General features: G+C 39.8%; 1 protein-coding gene across 3 annotated transcripts in view; it reads right to left on the minus strand.

Moving 5' to 3' along the window:
- zgc:110158 (uncharacterized protein LOC553590 homolog) overlaps positions 1–558 on the minus strand; it is a 41481-nt gene extending 40923 nt beyond the window's left edge. For 2 of the 3 annotated variants that reach the window (XM_022193868.2, XM_022193852.2), the window contains exon 1: positions 286–557. In XM_022193868.2, the coding sequence (XP_022049560.1) occupies positions 286–341 (56 nt within the window). In that variant the 5' untranslated portion in view covers positions 342–557. Of the gene's footprint in view, positions 1–285 lie in introns of all 3 variants that reach the window. The other variant, XM_022193860.2, reaches the window with a different exon arrangement.
- Positions 559–18242: the final 17684 nt, after the last annotated feature.

Raw genomic sequence — 18242 nt, forward strand, 5'->3', positions numbered from 1 at the left:
AGAAAAGAGTGAAACAGCAGCTACTTAGCTTGGGGGGGCTAACTTAGCAGCCATGCCTGTTAGTTGGAAGATGCAGGAGAAGAAAGGAAAGAAGCACATATGTGTACACAGAAACAGTGTTAACGAACAAACTACCACGGCATCACTTTTTTTGTCGCTTTTAAAGACAAACACAACCCCCGCCGAAGTGCCTCAACTGCTCCACATCAGTTAGCAACTTTAGCCAGCTAGCACACTCCTCTTCTTTGCTAGATTTGTGTTGTGACAGTGCAATAATGTACTTACTTTTCTCTCGCTTGGCTATCGGAGGGGACCACAGCTCCTTTACCTTTGCCGTACATCTTGGAGGCTGTTCTGACACTTTATTTTATCCCACTCGACACCTGTCAAAGAAAGCTACCAGGAAAACCTACTATCTCCATAGCTACCCAGTTAGTGTTGTCTCCCTATCTCTCCCTTGCGCTCTCTTTGCTCCGGTTTCCTTTTTTTTCTACATCCCCAACATTGCCCACAAATCAGGCAGGGTTTCAGCCGGAGGGGGGGAACTTGAAACAGTCCGCTGGTGGAGCGTTTTTTTTTTTCAATCGCTGTTCCTGGATTCAGCTCACGCCCCCCCTGTTGTGAGACGGTGGGGGCTTCTTAAAGCCACAGCGCCTCAGTTTGTGTCGACTTCGCTCAAGTTCAAGTTTTCTTTCCGAGGCCTTCAAGTTCAGGCCTTACATTAGATTTTTGCTCATGTACAGCACCCAAGTGTTAAAAATATGACGATTTTTCCTGGATAAATGGCTTTGCATGAGCAGATCTTAACTTTCTGTACTATAAATATTGCAAACGTGTCCTTTTAAACAGGGTTTCCTGTATAGAACCTTATGCAATGTTCTTATATATACCCATTTGCTACCTCCGAGAACTAAGAACTTCATTGCATTGAACTTGTGTTTGCTGCATATGACAATAAAAGCCTTTGAGTCTTAAATATATATATGTCTGTTCAGCTGGTACGTTTCAGTGTTTCATTTTTTTTGCTCATAATGCAACACCTTTAAGTACTATGTGCTAAGACAAGTGCAAAGCAGCAGTAAAGTGCATTAATTACAACATGGTATTTGCTGTATGTTACATTATAAACAGAATTCACAGTATGGACAGAGCGTTATGAACACACTCCTATATGAATATATAGATGCAATATAAAATAGATAACCTAAATTAGTCTACAGTCAGAGATAAATTATGTAAATGATCAAAATATGTGCGATTGAGTGGTCCAAATGTTCACCCTTGTTGGTACATGTACCTCTATGGTGGCATTTTTCAATCATTCGCAACACTGTGCTGTTTTTGTTGGTTCTAATGCATGACTGGCATTATAAATTAATGCATTATTATTATTATTATGTTTGCAGTTTTTTAAAAAATAACATAGAAAAACTGAAATGCGTGGCTGTAACCTCCAGTGCCTGGACCTGACTGCTATCATTATTAACAATGACATGCATGTATGTGTCCAACTGGTATGATTTAATGCTTCACTTTTTTGCCCAAAATGCAACACCAGATGTGCGCTTGATTGGTCCAAATGCCCACCCTTGTTGGTTCATGTACCTCTAAAGTACCCCCTGTGTTCTGTCCAAATACCTGTCCTGCAGCGAAACGTTAAAAAACAACCCAGAGGCTTATGAACCCCTTCAAGAAAATCTTAGATTTGCACCATTTTCAAGTTATTTGGGAGTAAAAATAAAGTAAAATTGAGCCACTGAGCTCAAGGCTAAGTAAGGTCATCCCACTTCCTTTCTATGGTCATGGTCCATATTAATATCACATTGAGTGCCGACTAGCGAGACTGGTTGTTCTCTTACTATGTGCCTTAGAAATAGTCTTATTTAGGATGTTTTACAGAGCTAGAACCATATGTAGTAGATCTACTGCCAAAATACAGCCTACTTGTATTTTTGATAAAACAGTGTCATGTTCTTTTTGTGGGCTCTAAAACATGACTGGAGGGACAGATGAATGGATCTTGCACTATCGTTTTCAAAATATTCAGATTTTAGTAAAATAAATAAATGAATACATTAAAAGAATACAATCTGGGGCTAAAGCCTCAGACCACTGGGGTAACTCCAATCCTGACACTCAGAAAAAGTTGCCTTCTCCTATGTTTGACCATTGGCACGTCACTGATTGGTGTCATTATTTTACCTGATTTTTTTACCTGACAATACAACTACAAACAGGAGTCCATATGTGGATTTATTTCTTTTGTTCCTCTTGCGATTCTAGGCCTTTGGTTTCCATACTAGAGTTCAGGGACCCCCAAGGAGCCTAAGAAAAGTGCAGCAGGCAGACAGCTAATTATAGACTGTACTTATTGTTTATCAAAATTAGCTCTGAGTTCAAAAATGTGTCTTTTTTTAAAGATTTTACGTAGGAAATGGGGCTAAGGAAGCATGGAGGGGAGTGACACACAGTGGGAGTCCAGGCAGCTGTAATCGAGCTGGGGTCTCGCTGCTTGATGGCATTTGCCCCCATGTGGTATGCAGCCTAACCACTTGGCTATCGGTTCCCTCCCTGAAAGAATACGGCTATTTTAGGTGTTCTTAAAGATGGAGAAGAATGTTTTAGGATATCTAGCTGACTAATACAGACAAACTAAGCAATCAGGAGAAAAGATGACACTACTTTGTACAGCTTTGACCATCTTTATTGACTCATTTGATATTTTTTTTTGTGTTTTGTTAGGGTGCAATATACAGGTTTCCATTTGTGACTGATAAGTTTTCTGCTCTTACACATTACAGCAGATGTAGACAAGAACGTATTGTCTTAATTTCAAGATATAGCCACTGAATTTAAAACATTTCACTCAATTATTGGACTTTACAGCACCATATCTTGCCGACAACATTACAGTTTCCTTATAATCGTGGATGTATCACCTTTGAAATCTAGTAAAGTACTACGCCATCTAAACATAAGCATGCAAACAGAATATTTGAGGAACAGAATCGGAGGAAATTTACCTCTTAACTGTTTCCATTAGTTTTTTGTAGTAAACTACGGATTGCACAAGCACACTGAATGTTCTTGTTTTGTTACCTCAGTGATAACAACAGAATTATTCCCTTTTTAATGTCTTTCCCAAACAATTCCAACCAAAAACACATTGTTCTGGTTAACCTGTCAGACATTTTACTGCTCTTATGTTTGAGAACATATAATCTTTTAAAGTTAATATGATATACAGGATGATACAGTTCTTGCTCACATACTTATTTAATGTTCAGGTATGGCAGCTGGCGCTTGATAGCGAAGTGTAAGTTTGTGTCATGTCCCTTTAAGAGTGTGTAGAGGGCCGTTGCAGAGTTTGTGTGCACACATGTGCGTGTGTGTATATGTGTGTAAGGCAGGGGCAGGCAGTGTGTTCTGTTTTCGTGCTACTAGCTGTGGGAAGGGCACAGCTGACTGTCTGTGTGCGTGTCTGTTTGTGTGCACGTCGGTGTATGTGTGGAGACGAGCGCATGTATTTCCGTGTGCGTGAGAGAGAAAAGAAGGGAAGAGAAAGAGAGACAGTGACAGAAAATATCTTTCTGTATGTGTGCTGAGGCCTGTTTTTTTTTCTTTATACATGAGAATCCAAACACCTCACGATGAGCAGACGTATTGTAAAAGAACAGAAGGATAAGAGTCAGAAAACAGACAGAGAACCGGAGTGAGGAGCATCATTTTTTTGTGAAAGACCAAAAAATTTTCCCCGGTGAACTAGTGCATGTAACATACAGCAGCACAGATTCACTGAATGATGCAAGAGACATACGAGTAATAGGATTTAACAAGTGATACTGAGTGTATGTTTACAGTGTGTATAAGCTGATTTGTACTTAATTACAGGTAGACAGGCAAGAATCATTGTGCTTTGATTTTAACGGTTATATTTGGAATTACTTGTAGAAATATACCCATAGACATACATACGGATACAATGCACATTAAATAACCACTGTGATGTAGATGTGCATTGATATTTCTTAAATCCTTATTTATGTGTTATGTTTGTATGTGATGCTGCTGACTATGTTTACAGTAAGCAGACTCAATTTGAAATACATATATCACACACACATTTACATTTGCAATGCTTATAGTGCTCTTATCACTGTCTGCAGCACATGTAACAGAGCAAACAGTGCAGGTGATCAGAAAGTGGTGCGGAGTCAAACGGTGACTTAAGTTGCTAACTTGACTGTGAAACATAATGCATTGCTTCTATCTATCTATGTATCTATCTATGTATCTATGTATCTATGTATCTATCTATCTATCTATCTATCTATCTCTGAAAACAACACCGTAAACACATAAATTCCTCCTGTAAAAGTTTACACTGAAAACAAAGCATTTGAATTTAGCATGAAGACACCGCTTGACTCCGCACCACTGTCTGCTCAGCTGTAAAGTGCACTCTGCTACATGTGCTGCAGACAGCAAACCAAAAATACTTCTGCACACTTATCAGCTCACAGATCAATATGTTCTAACTCTCTTAAGTGACTCAGAGATAGTAACTCAGTTGCCAGTGATGTTTTTCACAGAAAGGTTACCATTGTATCGTGAAGACACAGCTTGACTCCGCACCACTGTCGGCTCAGCTGTGATACATGCTCTGCTGCTTGTTCTGAAAATTATAAATCATAAATACTTCTGCACACTCATCAGCTCAGAAGTAAATGTGTTCTACCGCACATCACTGGTTGCTCAGCTATGATGCTTACTCTGCTGCATGTGCTGCAGACAGTGCTGACAATTGTAGACATTCAGAGCTGCTCTGCTAGCACTATGTAATGACATCATTTATGGAGTAAAAAAAGAACTAAAATTCCAGATTGGCACACATCAAACAACATATACATCGAAGCATTCGTGGGAAACCAGTATCGGTCCGGCAGGAATTATATGACTGTGATTCCCAAAAGTTCTCCCCACCCCCATCCACAATAAAACCAGAGGCTGCCATTTTCAGGTTTATCTTGTAAACAACTTTACAAAAAAAACAAATCCTGCACAGTGTGGACGGAGAAGCAAAACAATGAGAACGAGGTGCATTTTCAAATTTCTGCCAGCATGCTGTGCACATCCTCTCGAAGAGAAAGAGAGAACGTGATGGTGTAGGTATCTTTTAAGCTCTAGACCACAAACTCTATCACTGTCTCATCATAGCACCAGTATTGATCCAAGAACCCAGTGATCCCCGGGAACACTGGCTCTTCCTCTTTTGCACAGAATAAACACAGGCAGCATCATTGTGTACTCTCTCTTCCTCTCTGTTTCCTCTATTTTATCAACATGCAGATAAGGTGGTGTTTTGTCCACATGCTGTCCATCTATCGCTCCATCCGTCCGTCTAATCACACTGCACTCCTACAGAGTTTTTGCAGATGTACAGAATCAATATGGATGAATACGTATTTAGCCATTTGTGTCATTTGCAACTGATGCTTCCAAACATGTTGCAATTTTATTTCTTTTTCAATAATAGTGAAATCAGGAGAAGGTGTTTTGGGAAAATTACAGATCTTATGTTAATTATATCAGTTACTGACTTGTATTCTACCGTAAATTATCCATTTCTGCTGAAATCTGAATGCTCCAGATCACAACTTTTCTTTGTGAAATGCTTCAACATTGACTACCTTCGAGTTTTAATTTGGATTTACAATACTTTACCCTGAACAACAACAACTCTCAAGTTTTGTTTGGTTTACTCTTGTTTTTTAGCAGCACCAGGCAAGGCTGCCCTCCAAACTCCCTGTTATCTTCCCTCTATCCATCCCATCCCATCTCCATCCCTTCTCCTGCCTCTCCCACCGCTATCTCTCTCTCCATCTCGCCTCCCGTCTTCCTCCTCTTCCACGTCCTCTCCTCTGACCCACTTTAATGCCTTCTCGCCACTATCTCCCTCTGTTCCTCCTCCTGCACCCACATCCTTCATCTCTCTCGCTTTCTCCTCCTCCTCCCCCCTTCCTGTTCTTCCTCCATCTCCGTTCACGCTTCTCCACCCTCCTTCTTCTCCATCTCCCGCTTCTTCTCGCCTTCTTCTGCACCTCCACGTCAAACGTTTCCCTCTCTCAGCCCTCCTCTCCTCTCATTATCTCCTGCTTTCTTCATCACTCCCCTCTCATCCTCTCCCCCTTCTGCCCTTCTCCCTCATCTTTCCACCTTGTCTTCCTCCCTCCCTCCTCCCCATCCTCCCCCTTCTCCTCCTTTCTCCTTCCACCATGACTCATTTTGTGCTCTCTCTCTTTCTGCTCTCCTCTCCTCACTACGCCACAGAGCCATTCAGGACAGACATTCATCAGCGGCCTCAGATGATAGATGCTGCTCACCACAGCTCCAGCAGCCAGTTAGCCCTGGGTGATGCCTTATGCATACAGATATCACCTGGCTAGCTGTAGTCTACCGCCTCAACCGGGATCGAATAAACACACACAAAATGCCCTCAACTTTACAAACACATACACACACACACACTGTGCTGCCTGGCATCTGAAACCAGCTCTGTGTGGACTGGAAAAGTTTGGTGCATGCGAAAATTCATTGATAAATCTTCAGTATTTGCGCTTTAATAAAAGCGTATACGCGTGCGGTAATGTTGGATATCCTCTGTGTGTGTACATATGTGTCTGTGTGCGTGCTGCAGATTGTTAGGTATGTAAATTCCAGGGGAGTTAGGTTAATTGGGTCTGAAAAAGAGGTGGGTGTGTCTCTCTCCTCTATGACAGGCTTATTTACATAGCAAAGCTGTAATTACCCTAACGAAGCCCCTATCCTATCAGGGAGAGTGCACACACACACACACACACACACACACACACACACACACACACACACACACACACACACACATGCACGCACGTGTGCAATCCCCCCAAACAGGTTTGAGCTCAATCATACCAAACCTGTATTTTTCATCACTCCAGATCCCTCTCAGAAGCATTCCATTCACATGTTCATTTCTAATTGAATGGCATCCTTTGCGGTGCCAATCAGTCAGTTTGTTGGAATTTCTCTATCAGAGCTCATTGGCTTCTAAGAGAGATGTGGGACTCTTTCCAGCACTTAGCAATCACTTCCTTCCTCCTACCCCTCCACCCCCCTTCTGTAGTCTTTTGTAAAAAAACAGGCTTTCCCTTTGTGAGTTTGAATTAATACGGCAAAAAAACTGGTTTTCTTTGTGTGAAATTGGTTAAAATCACAATTCCAAAGCCATTGTTACTGAAAAGATGTGAGAACAGCGTTGGTATTTTGGGAGGGGATCATTATCCAACAAACCAGCTGAAAGTACATTAAAACTTATGTAGCGAGGCAAGCAGATTGCTGACTGAACGATTCAACCACAAATCTTTATCAATTTTGTGTTGTCATTGCATTTTTTTTTTTAGAAATGAAGTATTAGCAGATATTTCAGTGGATCCTGAAATAGAGTTTAGGACTTCAAAAACAAAAGAAATCTGAAGGGTTTGGGAGATGTTAGACAGGGTAGAAAGCATGACAAACCATATTTCTGCTGCACAGGTACATGTTCTCTCTAATTCTACCCTGATTTTTGTTCTTGCAAATTACTGGGTAAGTTTTACCTCCACAGATCTCTAAATTGTTTAAGAGATGTACTTGAAAAAGTCCATCTTTAGTTGATCTCATAGCAACTTGTAGCAACCTGTGACAAGCTGAAAAAGGGTGGGGAACTGTTGTGTTAACGTTTAGGTAATGTGCATGATGAAATCTGTGGATTGGAGGAGCGGCAATAAAATAAGAAATTTTCCCCATCAAGATATGCCTTATTAAAAACATGTTGCAGGATTATAATGTCCTTTTGAGATAAAAGTCAAGAAAACTGTAGTTTTGCATCATTTAAGAGCGTACAGTGATCACAAAGGTAACCCTTTATTCAGAAAAAAGCATTAATTTTCAAAATCAGATGCTGATCCATTAACAATTTTGCAAAAAAAAAAAAAATCATCCTCTCACTTTCTTCTAATGGTATCTAACCTTTAAAGTAAATGAATTCCTGCAGAACTTTTTCTGCAATGAGATTACACATAAACTAGAACATGAGTGGACATGAACAGATGCAAATTCACCCTGGATGGTGAAAGTTTTAACTTGAGTTTAAAAACAAATGTGCTCCACCCTAGAGTTGTGTCACTCTACCACATCAGCACAGCAGGGAGACATGAAGAAAAAGTTGGGATTGGAGGAAAATAACACAAGAACCAGAGCTGGAGCTGCCACACAAACTCACACAGTCACATTCTTCAGGCAGTTAGTTATAGTACACTGTGTCTACATTAACTGTCTGGGCCAATGAAATGCTAACTTCAAAAGCAGTGCAGATTATTGTTAAAAGAGAAATAAATGACTACATGTTAAATCTGAATACACCCAAGGACTCCTCACATCACCCTAACACAAAAGAAATAAACACAATATGTCTGTGTAGACTCTTAGTCATCCAGGTCATGGTATGTCTAAGTGCTAAGACGAAGGCAGCCGGACTTGCTTGAGTTTCTTGAAGACGCTTCACCTCCAAATAAAGTTGCAGAAGCCTTCAGATGAGAGGTGAAGCTTCTTCAAGACATGCAAGCTTGTTCAGTGGCCTTCGTTTTAGGACTAAGGAATAAATGCGATTGCATTTGTAGACTTGATGACACTGGCAAATCAGATTCGAAAAAATGTATAGCCAAAACATAGACGATGAACAGATTCCAGTTAATTTTCGCTACCTTCTATCAAACAAGCATTCCTGATGAAAGCAAACATTGAGATTTGTTGAAGATCCAGAGGAACCAGTTTTAATATGTCATTTTGAAGATTTTTAACCATTTGGGCCCTAAAACATGGCTGCAGGTTGGGATGGTATGTTTATTGTTTTAAAAAAATTGCCCAAATGACACCATTTATCAGAGCCACAAACTGTATAAACAGAAAGAATTATCTGATTTTTCAAATCAAAACTTCCAAATTTTTGTTATTTTTTTTTATTGTTATGATTTATAGTATGAAAACTTTACCACACTGAACAGATGATTTTTGACAGTCTCTACTTTTAGCCATGGTTGAGCTGTTTACATAGAGGTGCACAACTTTATGCTACAGTGAGAAAAAAAAAGCTCATAGTGAGTAAAAGTGTAAGGAATAAAAAGACTCCCAGAATCTGCTAATATTTGAGAAAACTACTAGTGTAAGAAAATGAGGGAAAAATGTAAACATTGAGCAGGCCATCTATAATTTGTGGACGCTCTATTTTTTGTGATATTGGGAACATTTGTTCACACCTGAAAAAAAAAGGTTGATTCTATTTTTTTCCCCAATTGTCATAAGTTATCAAAGAGATTTAACTTTCATTTCTGTGGGATTGTTTTCGTTATCTATTTGTTGTCTTTATAATCATGCCATGCTGCACAAAATATTTCTATGGAGAACTTAATATTGCAGGGAAAAAAATGAGCTCACAGTGAGTAAAAATGTGACAGAAGCAAAAAACGCCATAAAAATGAGAGTGTTAATATTATGCTCTTTGGACTTAAGTAATGATGGCCTGCACCTCTAATCTAGATTGTAATATAGAAAAAAATAGCACACAGTGAGTAAAAATGTGACAGGAACAAAAAACGTGCAGAAACAGCTTCAGATTGAGAGAGCAAAGCAATGTGCTCATTGGACTTTGAAGTAATGCTGAGCTATAGTCCTGGACCTTTATTCTATAGAGGAACAAGACTTTAGACTGGAGTGAAAAATGAGCCCACAGTGAATAAAAATGTGACACGGACGAAAAAATTGTGATGAAACTGCACAGGATTAAGAGAGATGATGTGTTCTTTGGACTAAAAGCAATGCTGGGCTATAGTCCTGCATTTCTTCTTTAGACTGAAGTGAACAATAAGCATACAGAGAGTAAAAACGTGGCATGAGCAAAAAACTGCCATGAAACTGCTAAGTGTTTACGGGACCAAAAAATGTGATCATTGGACTTTGAAGGAATGCTGGGTCCTCTGTTCCATAGAGGTGCAGGAGGTTAGATTGGAGTGAACAATGAGCCCACAGTGAGTAGAAATGCGACAGAAGCAAAAATCGTTTCGAAGCAACATCCAAGTAAACCAAGTAACCTCATTTTAACGGGGGCATTAGAAGCAAATGCCTCAGAATTTTGACTCGTACGTATCTGCATGGATGATTGCCGCCAACTGTGAGAATTTTTCTTGTTTTTTGTAATTTGTCATTTAGGTGATCACCGCTGTTGCAAAGCTGTTAAGTGACACCCAGGCATCCAACATCATGTCAGTATGTGAGCATTTTACGATGGATTTTTCCTTTAAACAACGAGCGCTGGCGCCCAAAGCCCGTACCTTTACCCTGCCATCCCATCGCCTCCCTCAGTATCTGCCCTTCCCTCTCTCTCTCTGTCTGTACTTCCTATTCCAACAGGAATTTAATCTTTCAAGCCATCGTTGTTTTTCCTCTCCCCTATTTTTACTGCTGCTGCTGCTGCTGCTGCTTGGAAGACCACAGACTGCCTCTGTATGCTGATGCCCCCCCACCCCCATCTCCCCTCCCAGCCTGTCTCTCTCTTTCTTTCTGTATCTCTATTTGTCTAACTCTCTCATGCTCACATCTTTCTGTCTCTCTTCCTCTGCTCTCTGTCCTCATCTCTCCTCCTCCTCACTTGTTCTCTCCTCTACTTCTTCTCTCTCCCCCACCACACACACACACACACACAAACACACACACACACACACACTTCTTTTCCTCCCTCCTGCCTCCCTCCTGTCTGTCTATCTGCTGTTTCGTAGCTCTGCCGTACGTGCCACAGATTCAGATGGCAGTCAAATGGTAGACGGAGACAAACACGGAGACACATGCATGCAATTACATGCTCACACACACACACACACACGCAGGCATGCACGCACACACACACACAAATGCACGCTGGCAACTGCACGCATGGACTCTCGCACACACGTGTGCACACCTGCACACTCGCCGACGTGCACACTTTTACAAGAACATACTGTAGTGTCATATAAATTCAAGCATTTCAAGTCGCCTCCCTCAGTCAGTTTACTGGGAGGAATATTACTCTCGGAGCACAAAGCTATCAGAAAACAGAATGCAGGAAATATTAATGAGAACCGAGACTTTTGTGAGGGATTAAAAAAAATGAAGAAAGAGCAGAAGAAGTTGAAATATGCTGCAGCGGAATGACAAAAAAAAAAGTAGACTTTTCAGGTGTCACAGTGCATGCCGTGGTAAAAGTATATGATACTGGTTTTTTTTATTTCATTTTTTGATTTGTTTTTTTTTGCATTGACTGTTTCAATGTTTAGGCAAGAGGGAGACAGCGACACCAAGAGAGAGAGAAAGGGGAAAGGGGGTGGGGTGGGGGAGACGGCAGAGAGGGAGAAAACAGAGAGGAAGGAGGTCAGTCTACGCTTATGAAACATTTTCTAACCTAACCCGGCCTATTTCTGACAGGGCAGGACTGTGGACTTACAGACAACAAGTTCCCATGGTTGACAGCAACATGCCTTCAGGGAGTGACACACATAAATGCGTGCACAGAAGGAAAAAAAGAAAAGAAGGATTCACACTGTAACCAGTAACATGGTTAACAACCTTACACTTTATTCAGCTGTAGGAAGCTTTATCAGAGTCTCCGCTGACTTTGGAAAATCGAGGAAATGTTCCAAAAGCCACTTTTCTTTGTTTATCCCGAGATTGTGCAACGCATGGCATTAAAGTTGTAGTGCAACATTTCAGGGAATGTGTTACATCTTCTGTAGGAGGTCAATAATATATCCGTTCTGAAAAATACCGGTGACAACAGGAGGTGATTAGCTTAGCTTAGCTTTTCATAGAATAGTAAATAAAGCCAGCCTGACTCTGTCCCAGATTCACATCTACGCTGTATGTTGTTTATGAAGTTTCTGGGTTTCTTCTTTGGTGGTGCATTTTATGGCGCTTTCAGACAGAATGCATACAAGACAACAGCACTACTGCGCTATAATCCCCAGTATTTCCAGTGACATATGCTCACCCATACATGCAAATTGGTAAAAGTTTGGCAAATTTCAAATGAGGTTTCCAGGAAGGTAAGGAGGGCAATTCGGAAGAAACATCGATACTCGGTGTATCTGAATTCCTTGAATCATATGACACAAGTTTGCGCTTGTATCAGGACCTCAGGAAGCCTTTGGAAACAGGTTTCCATCCAAACAGGCATGTCAGCTGTTGTAGGTAGGTGCTGTGTTAGATTTATGACGTGCTCCCCATCAGCAGCTCTACAGTCCATCTAAACTTTCATAATTAGGTTAATTAGAAAATATTTTATTGATAGAAAACATTTGTTTCTGCCCTGACCTCTGTGATTCCCTTAATCAGATCGTTGAACCCAACAGCAAGTGCAACGCATGTCATGCTGTGTTTAAAAGCCACAATAAAGCGAAACTGTTCAGATTTTCTGCCATGTTTATGCACTAAACCCACCATTACTTCTGTTTTGGCTGCTAATTCATGAAGAGTTTCTATGTTTAGTCAGGTAAACGACCACCATGACGCCGCAGAGCAAGACAAGAATAACTCTCAGTCCAACAATAACACGATGGAAAGAAGTGGAGCAACAGCTGGAGCTCTGAACAGACTGTGAGATCTGTTTTACTCGACTGGTAATGTTTGGAAGTGGTGGTAGTTAAAATCAAATTAATTGAAACTGAAATTATTCTGTCAGTTCTGTTTTTGGCTGTGATTCTTAATGTCGGGGTGGTGAGTCCTACAAAGTATGCTAACATTAGTGTTTTATTCAGCTGTGGCATACACAAAGCAAATGACCTCATAATGTAGCATGTCATAGCTGAAATTACTGCCAAATGCATCCCAGTTGCTTTCTTTCCTTTATCAGCCCCTTCGATGAATTACATCATTCATTTACAGCTCAGACTAGCAGCCCTCAGATTGTGATTCTAACTTAACTGGTCATCAACAGAGCTAAAAGAGCATCTTCACATGCTAATGTTGTTCTAATATATTCACATGCAGGTTAACTCAAAAACTGGCTGTTGCTGCAGCCTGAGTTGTCACTGAGAGATTGCCAAGAGAAGATAGTTCTCTGCTGCTGTAGTAACTCAGCCATTGTAAAACTAATGCCTGATGCCTGCTGTTTGTATAGAATTTTTTGGGAATCAAAACCAGCAATCTCCACAATTGCTGGTTTGTTTTGCGATAATGATCTTGTGTTTGTTGCATAAGCAGTTGATAGGCCATGTTCCAGTGGTTCCAGCACAAAAGAATTTAATGTGCTAAAGTCCTGTAATTACCACTTGTGGGTGCAGAGAGCACTGTTGCTGCTCAACAGAAAAACTTACACAAGCTCACTTTAACTTTCATACATCCATTTGCTGTACTTGCTTTATCATGTCCAGAATCGCAGGGATTCTACACTGTAAAAAATGTCAGTTTTGAACAGTAGTTTTTAAAAAAAAAATACGGATTTTCTTCTTTTTTAAAATTACAGATAATAACTAGAAAAAAACAGAATAAAGTATTTATTTACATGCAACTGGAAAAATTGAAAAACAAAACACAAAACTGGCCAAAATTGTAAATAATGTTCACACTAAAAATTTGTATTTCTATGAAGTTGACCAGAAATTAAATTAAAAATACTGCTATTTTACAGATATTTGTTGTTGATAACTGTTAAATTACAGATATTTAGCAGAATCAGCGAAAAAAGTATTAATTTACATATTGACTGAAAATTTAAAAAGATATCAAAAATCTGTATTTTTTTACAGATAATGATTCATTCTTGTACAAAATGCGATAGTAAAAGCACAGAATTTTCCAGTAAATCGACTAAAAAAAAATACTATTTTACCGACCTATATTTTACAATTGTTGAATTTTACAGTTTTCATCCAATTTCTAATATATTTTACAACAAATTTGCTGCCAGATTTCCTAATTTTTAAAAAAAATCTTTATTATTTTTACATAGTGTATTCACCAAGTCATCAACCAAAAGAGTCAAATAATAGTTCACATTCAAACTCACGCTTGCAGCCAGTTTAGATCATCAGTTAACCTACTGTGTATTTTCTGAACTTTGGGAAGAACACCCAAAGAAAACCAACTCAAGAAGTGCTACAACATTTTGGGAAATACTCTACTTTATAGCCTTACACAGAAATATGTCTGTCACTCTTTTGTCCGTGCACTAAATACGACGCTGGATTAGAGATGCAACATTTAACCTGCTTAAAAAGTGGGAGCAGGGGGGCAACAGCTAGGTTATCTAATCAAACTAACACCTTTGATTCTTGTATCTCACTGTTTTAATCCATACACAAACAGAAAATGACACTCGGTGATCATGGATGGCTTGGACTCAGGGGCTCAAGAGATGAGGAGACATAAAACGACCATTTCAAGGTTTTCATTATGGATTTTGTTTGCTTGCTCATGGCATAAAATGATATTATGTAAGTATTTCTTTACAAACAAGACTCGGAGCCACTGGTCTGTTAGGACCAGAACTTCCTGTCACGGGAACAGCAGCTGGTATCATCGACAAGGCCAGAGACCCCCAGTGACATTATGCTCTGCCCCCACCCCCCATTATAGTTATTGACTCAATCAGTCACATTAACACACAGCTTTTTAAACAGGATTATTATCATCCTTTGCACATTTCAAGTTGTTCACATCGCATACTATATAATCTGGCACATTGCTGCACACTGTAAATACATCTGTTACTTTATATTACTGTTTCAAGTCCTTTGGTTGGCCACACTTGCTGTTTTTTTTTTTTTTTACTTATTTATTTCTTTGACCATCATGGTGTGCATGTGAAAACCCACTTGGCAATAAAATTAATTCTGATTGTAAGACATGGAGCGCTGCTCAGTGGGTAGTGGTTAGCACTTTCGCCTTGCAGCAAGAAGATCCCCGGTTCAAATCCCGGGGTGGGCCTGGGATCTTTCTGCATGGAGTTTGCATGTTCTCCCTGTGCATGTGTGGGTTTTCTCCGGGCACTCCAGCTTCCTCCCACAGTCCAAAAATATGCTGAGGTTAATTGATAACTCTAAGTTGCCCGTAGGTGTGAATGCGAGTGTGATTGTCTGTCTGTATATGTAGCCCTGCGACAGACTGGCGACCTGTCCTGGGTGTCCCCTGCCTTCGCCCGAGTCAGCTGGGATAGGCTGCAGCACCCCTCGCGACCCTAATGAGGATAAAGCGGTGTATGGAGGATGGATGGATGGATGGATGTAAGACATGGAGCTCGGTTAACTTTGCGACAGCACGATCCCGAGAAGTCACTGCTTTGTCGTCAAGAAACAGTTAAAGTTTGCACTTTGCCGCTTTCAAAACAGAAAAAGGACAGAGGAAGCCTTGATCTTGTGCCCGTAAGTCATATGCATATTCTCTCTGATGTTTTCCCCACATTTACTTCAACAAGAGCGACAAACTGTTCCTTCCTGTGCTGTCAGCAGTCATTCCTCTGTCCGATATGATGCACAAGTAAAAAACAAAAGTGAAAGGATTGGGACGTTGATGTGCCAAAATACAGCGATTATAGTAATCTGATAATGTAGTGATTTTAATTTCTAATCAGATAGCGTGGTGATTATAACTGATCGGTATGGCAGATGACATTATAGTTACTATAAATCAACAAAGGGATAGAAATAATGCAGGCTTGTGTGCTTCTGTAGCAACTGTTACAACATATGAACATTTAAGGTTTTAAGAAAAGATCTTAAAATAAAAGCAATTTCTTATCTGACAGTCCCAGAATTCAGCTTAAAGCCGAAAAGAGCAGGAAATATACAATTATACTACATAAAAAATACACAGATGATCTAACTTTATTCACCTACACATGAGGTCAATACTTCATAAAAGTCATACATTTGGTACGGATTTAGCAAAGTGGGAATTTTCTTTTTTCTTCTGCTTTTGTGTGAGGAATTCACAACATGAGGTGCTCACAGACTTTTATTTACATTTGACCTGAAAGCTCGCGACAGAAACATATGTTGACTTGGATGTCAAATTGGATCCAGATTGCGTGTCCTCTCACAAACGTTTGAACAGTTACGAGGCCTTTTTTTTCCCCTTATTTTTTATCAGAGACACAAACATGAGTGTGCGGTGGTATAATTGGCTGCACAGACAGTCTACAGATGTTTGTTTCTTTCAACTAGTAGAGTAATTTCAGATGCTGTTTTCCTGTCACCTTCTTAGATTGGGAGCAGGTCTTATTCCATGAGTGATCGTGGAGATGTGGCCCTTCGCAGGCTTTTAACAGCACTTAATATATCAACAACCACTACTGCTAAAGTGTGTTGATGATGAAGATTTTCAGTCCTGATTTTTCACTTGATCACGTGTTTTATTTTTGCGATATCCTCATATGTCCGGAAACACAGGACTGTCCTGGATTATCCACAGTCGGTTTATTTTTACAGTCGTCAGTTTTAATAAGCACTTTGCTTCCACGAAGTCGTGTTTATTCCTCCAGCATGATACGCCAGATAGCTCTAAACACTACGATGCCCATGAGCCTCAGCTCCTGTTGCTATGGAGATGAGGCAAATCAGAGACATAAAACTACATGAAGAAAATTCCTAATGCTTCATTGTTGGAGAACGGCACAACAATGAGTCACTGAATTTATTCAAAATGGACCCAGAATCCAAAAGCAAGCAAATGTGAAATTTGCTGAATATTTTATAAGGCTTATATATTATCAAATGCAGTCTTAAGGTTTTTGCTCAATGTTGCACACTACAGAAATGTTCAGTTTAGTGGCTAAATGTTTCTGACAGGGCAGCTGACTTCATTTCTTTTTATTTCAACAGGAAGAGCCACATATTTTCTAAAGCAGTTGAACATCTGTTGTGCTGATAATGAAATCTGGACAGTTTTGTGCCTATCTAAGACTTGGAAATGCTCCAGTATATAATTTGTTTAACATTATGAGTGTAGAGATTATGTCTATATATGTAGAGACTGAACAGAACACAACATTTTTACATAAACAGTGGCTCTGACGATGATCTGTAAAGTGAAAGAAGTCACCCAGTGTTCTACACATTCTGATCTATTCAACGCTTTAGTGTCATTTAGCACATTGCTTTGTTTTCGACTTAGCTGATGCAGGTCGCTGCTTGTAGTGAAACAGTTTTAATAAAGCAACTGCATGCTAATCAGTTAGATTGTGAACACAATGATACATTCAGAAGCTATAGAGCCATTTTCAAATGGAAAAATAATTTGAGAAAAATTAAATATTGAATTTTCATCAACAGCTCAGAAACATTACTCCATATTTATGCCATGCCAACAAAATGCCAACAAATGTTTGCTAAATTGTTAGCAATATCAACATTATACAGTCACAATATGGGAAAATATGTTCATCCTTAACTTTTATTTTAATATTCAGCTCCACTGATTTTAGTTTGAACAGCTCCTGGAGAGCACCATCAATATGCATACAAAAATAATGCAGGAAGACTTTTGTGGCTGCAGAGGGAGGCACACAAAATCTGGTAAATGGATACAAGGGACATCACTTGAGCCAGCATCAGTACAGGGGCTAAACTTTGAAAATAAAAATACACCTGGGGGTGAGAAGTGACTGAAGAGTGGAGGCCAAAGGACCTCTGTAGTTCTCTCTTCATGTCTGCTTGAGGCTATAGTGGCTCAAGACTTCAGCTGTTGCCAGTGTTTGAATCTCTGGCTCTGTTGCATTGTGGATAATGTAGGCTCCTAGTTTTGACAAGAGAGAAGAATGTTCGGAATAAAAAAAAGCTACATCTTTAGTTTCAATACGCATTGATTGTGATATATTTTGTTCTTAAACTGTTCATTGTGAATCTGACAATGTTGTGAGAGTGCAACTCCAAACTGATTAAGTACTGTTTTAAACCTGCCAGAAGATTTTGGGTTTTAAAGGTTTAAACAGTACTTAATCCAGTGTATGTTTTCTTTTTCCCTACATTTTTTTTTCAAGTTTAAAAAGATCCCCTTTATCACAATGCAAGCTCAGAGCTCTTTTCCACACATGCGCACACATCCACACACACACACACACACACACACACATCCACACACATCCACACACACACACACACACACACACACACACACACACACACACATCCACACACATATAT

Source organism: Acanthochromis polyacanthus, chromosome 1, assembly GCF_021347895.1.
Source record: "Acanthochromis polyacanthus isolate Apoly-LR-REF ecotype Palm Island chromosome 1, KAUST_Apoly_ChrSc, whole genome shotgun sequence".
NCBI lineage: Eukaryota > Metazoa > Chordata > Actinopteri > Pomacentridae > Acanthochromis > Acanthochromis polyacanthus.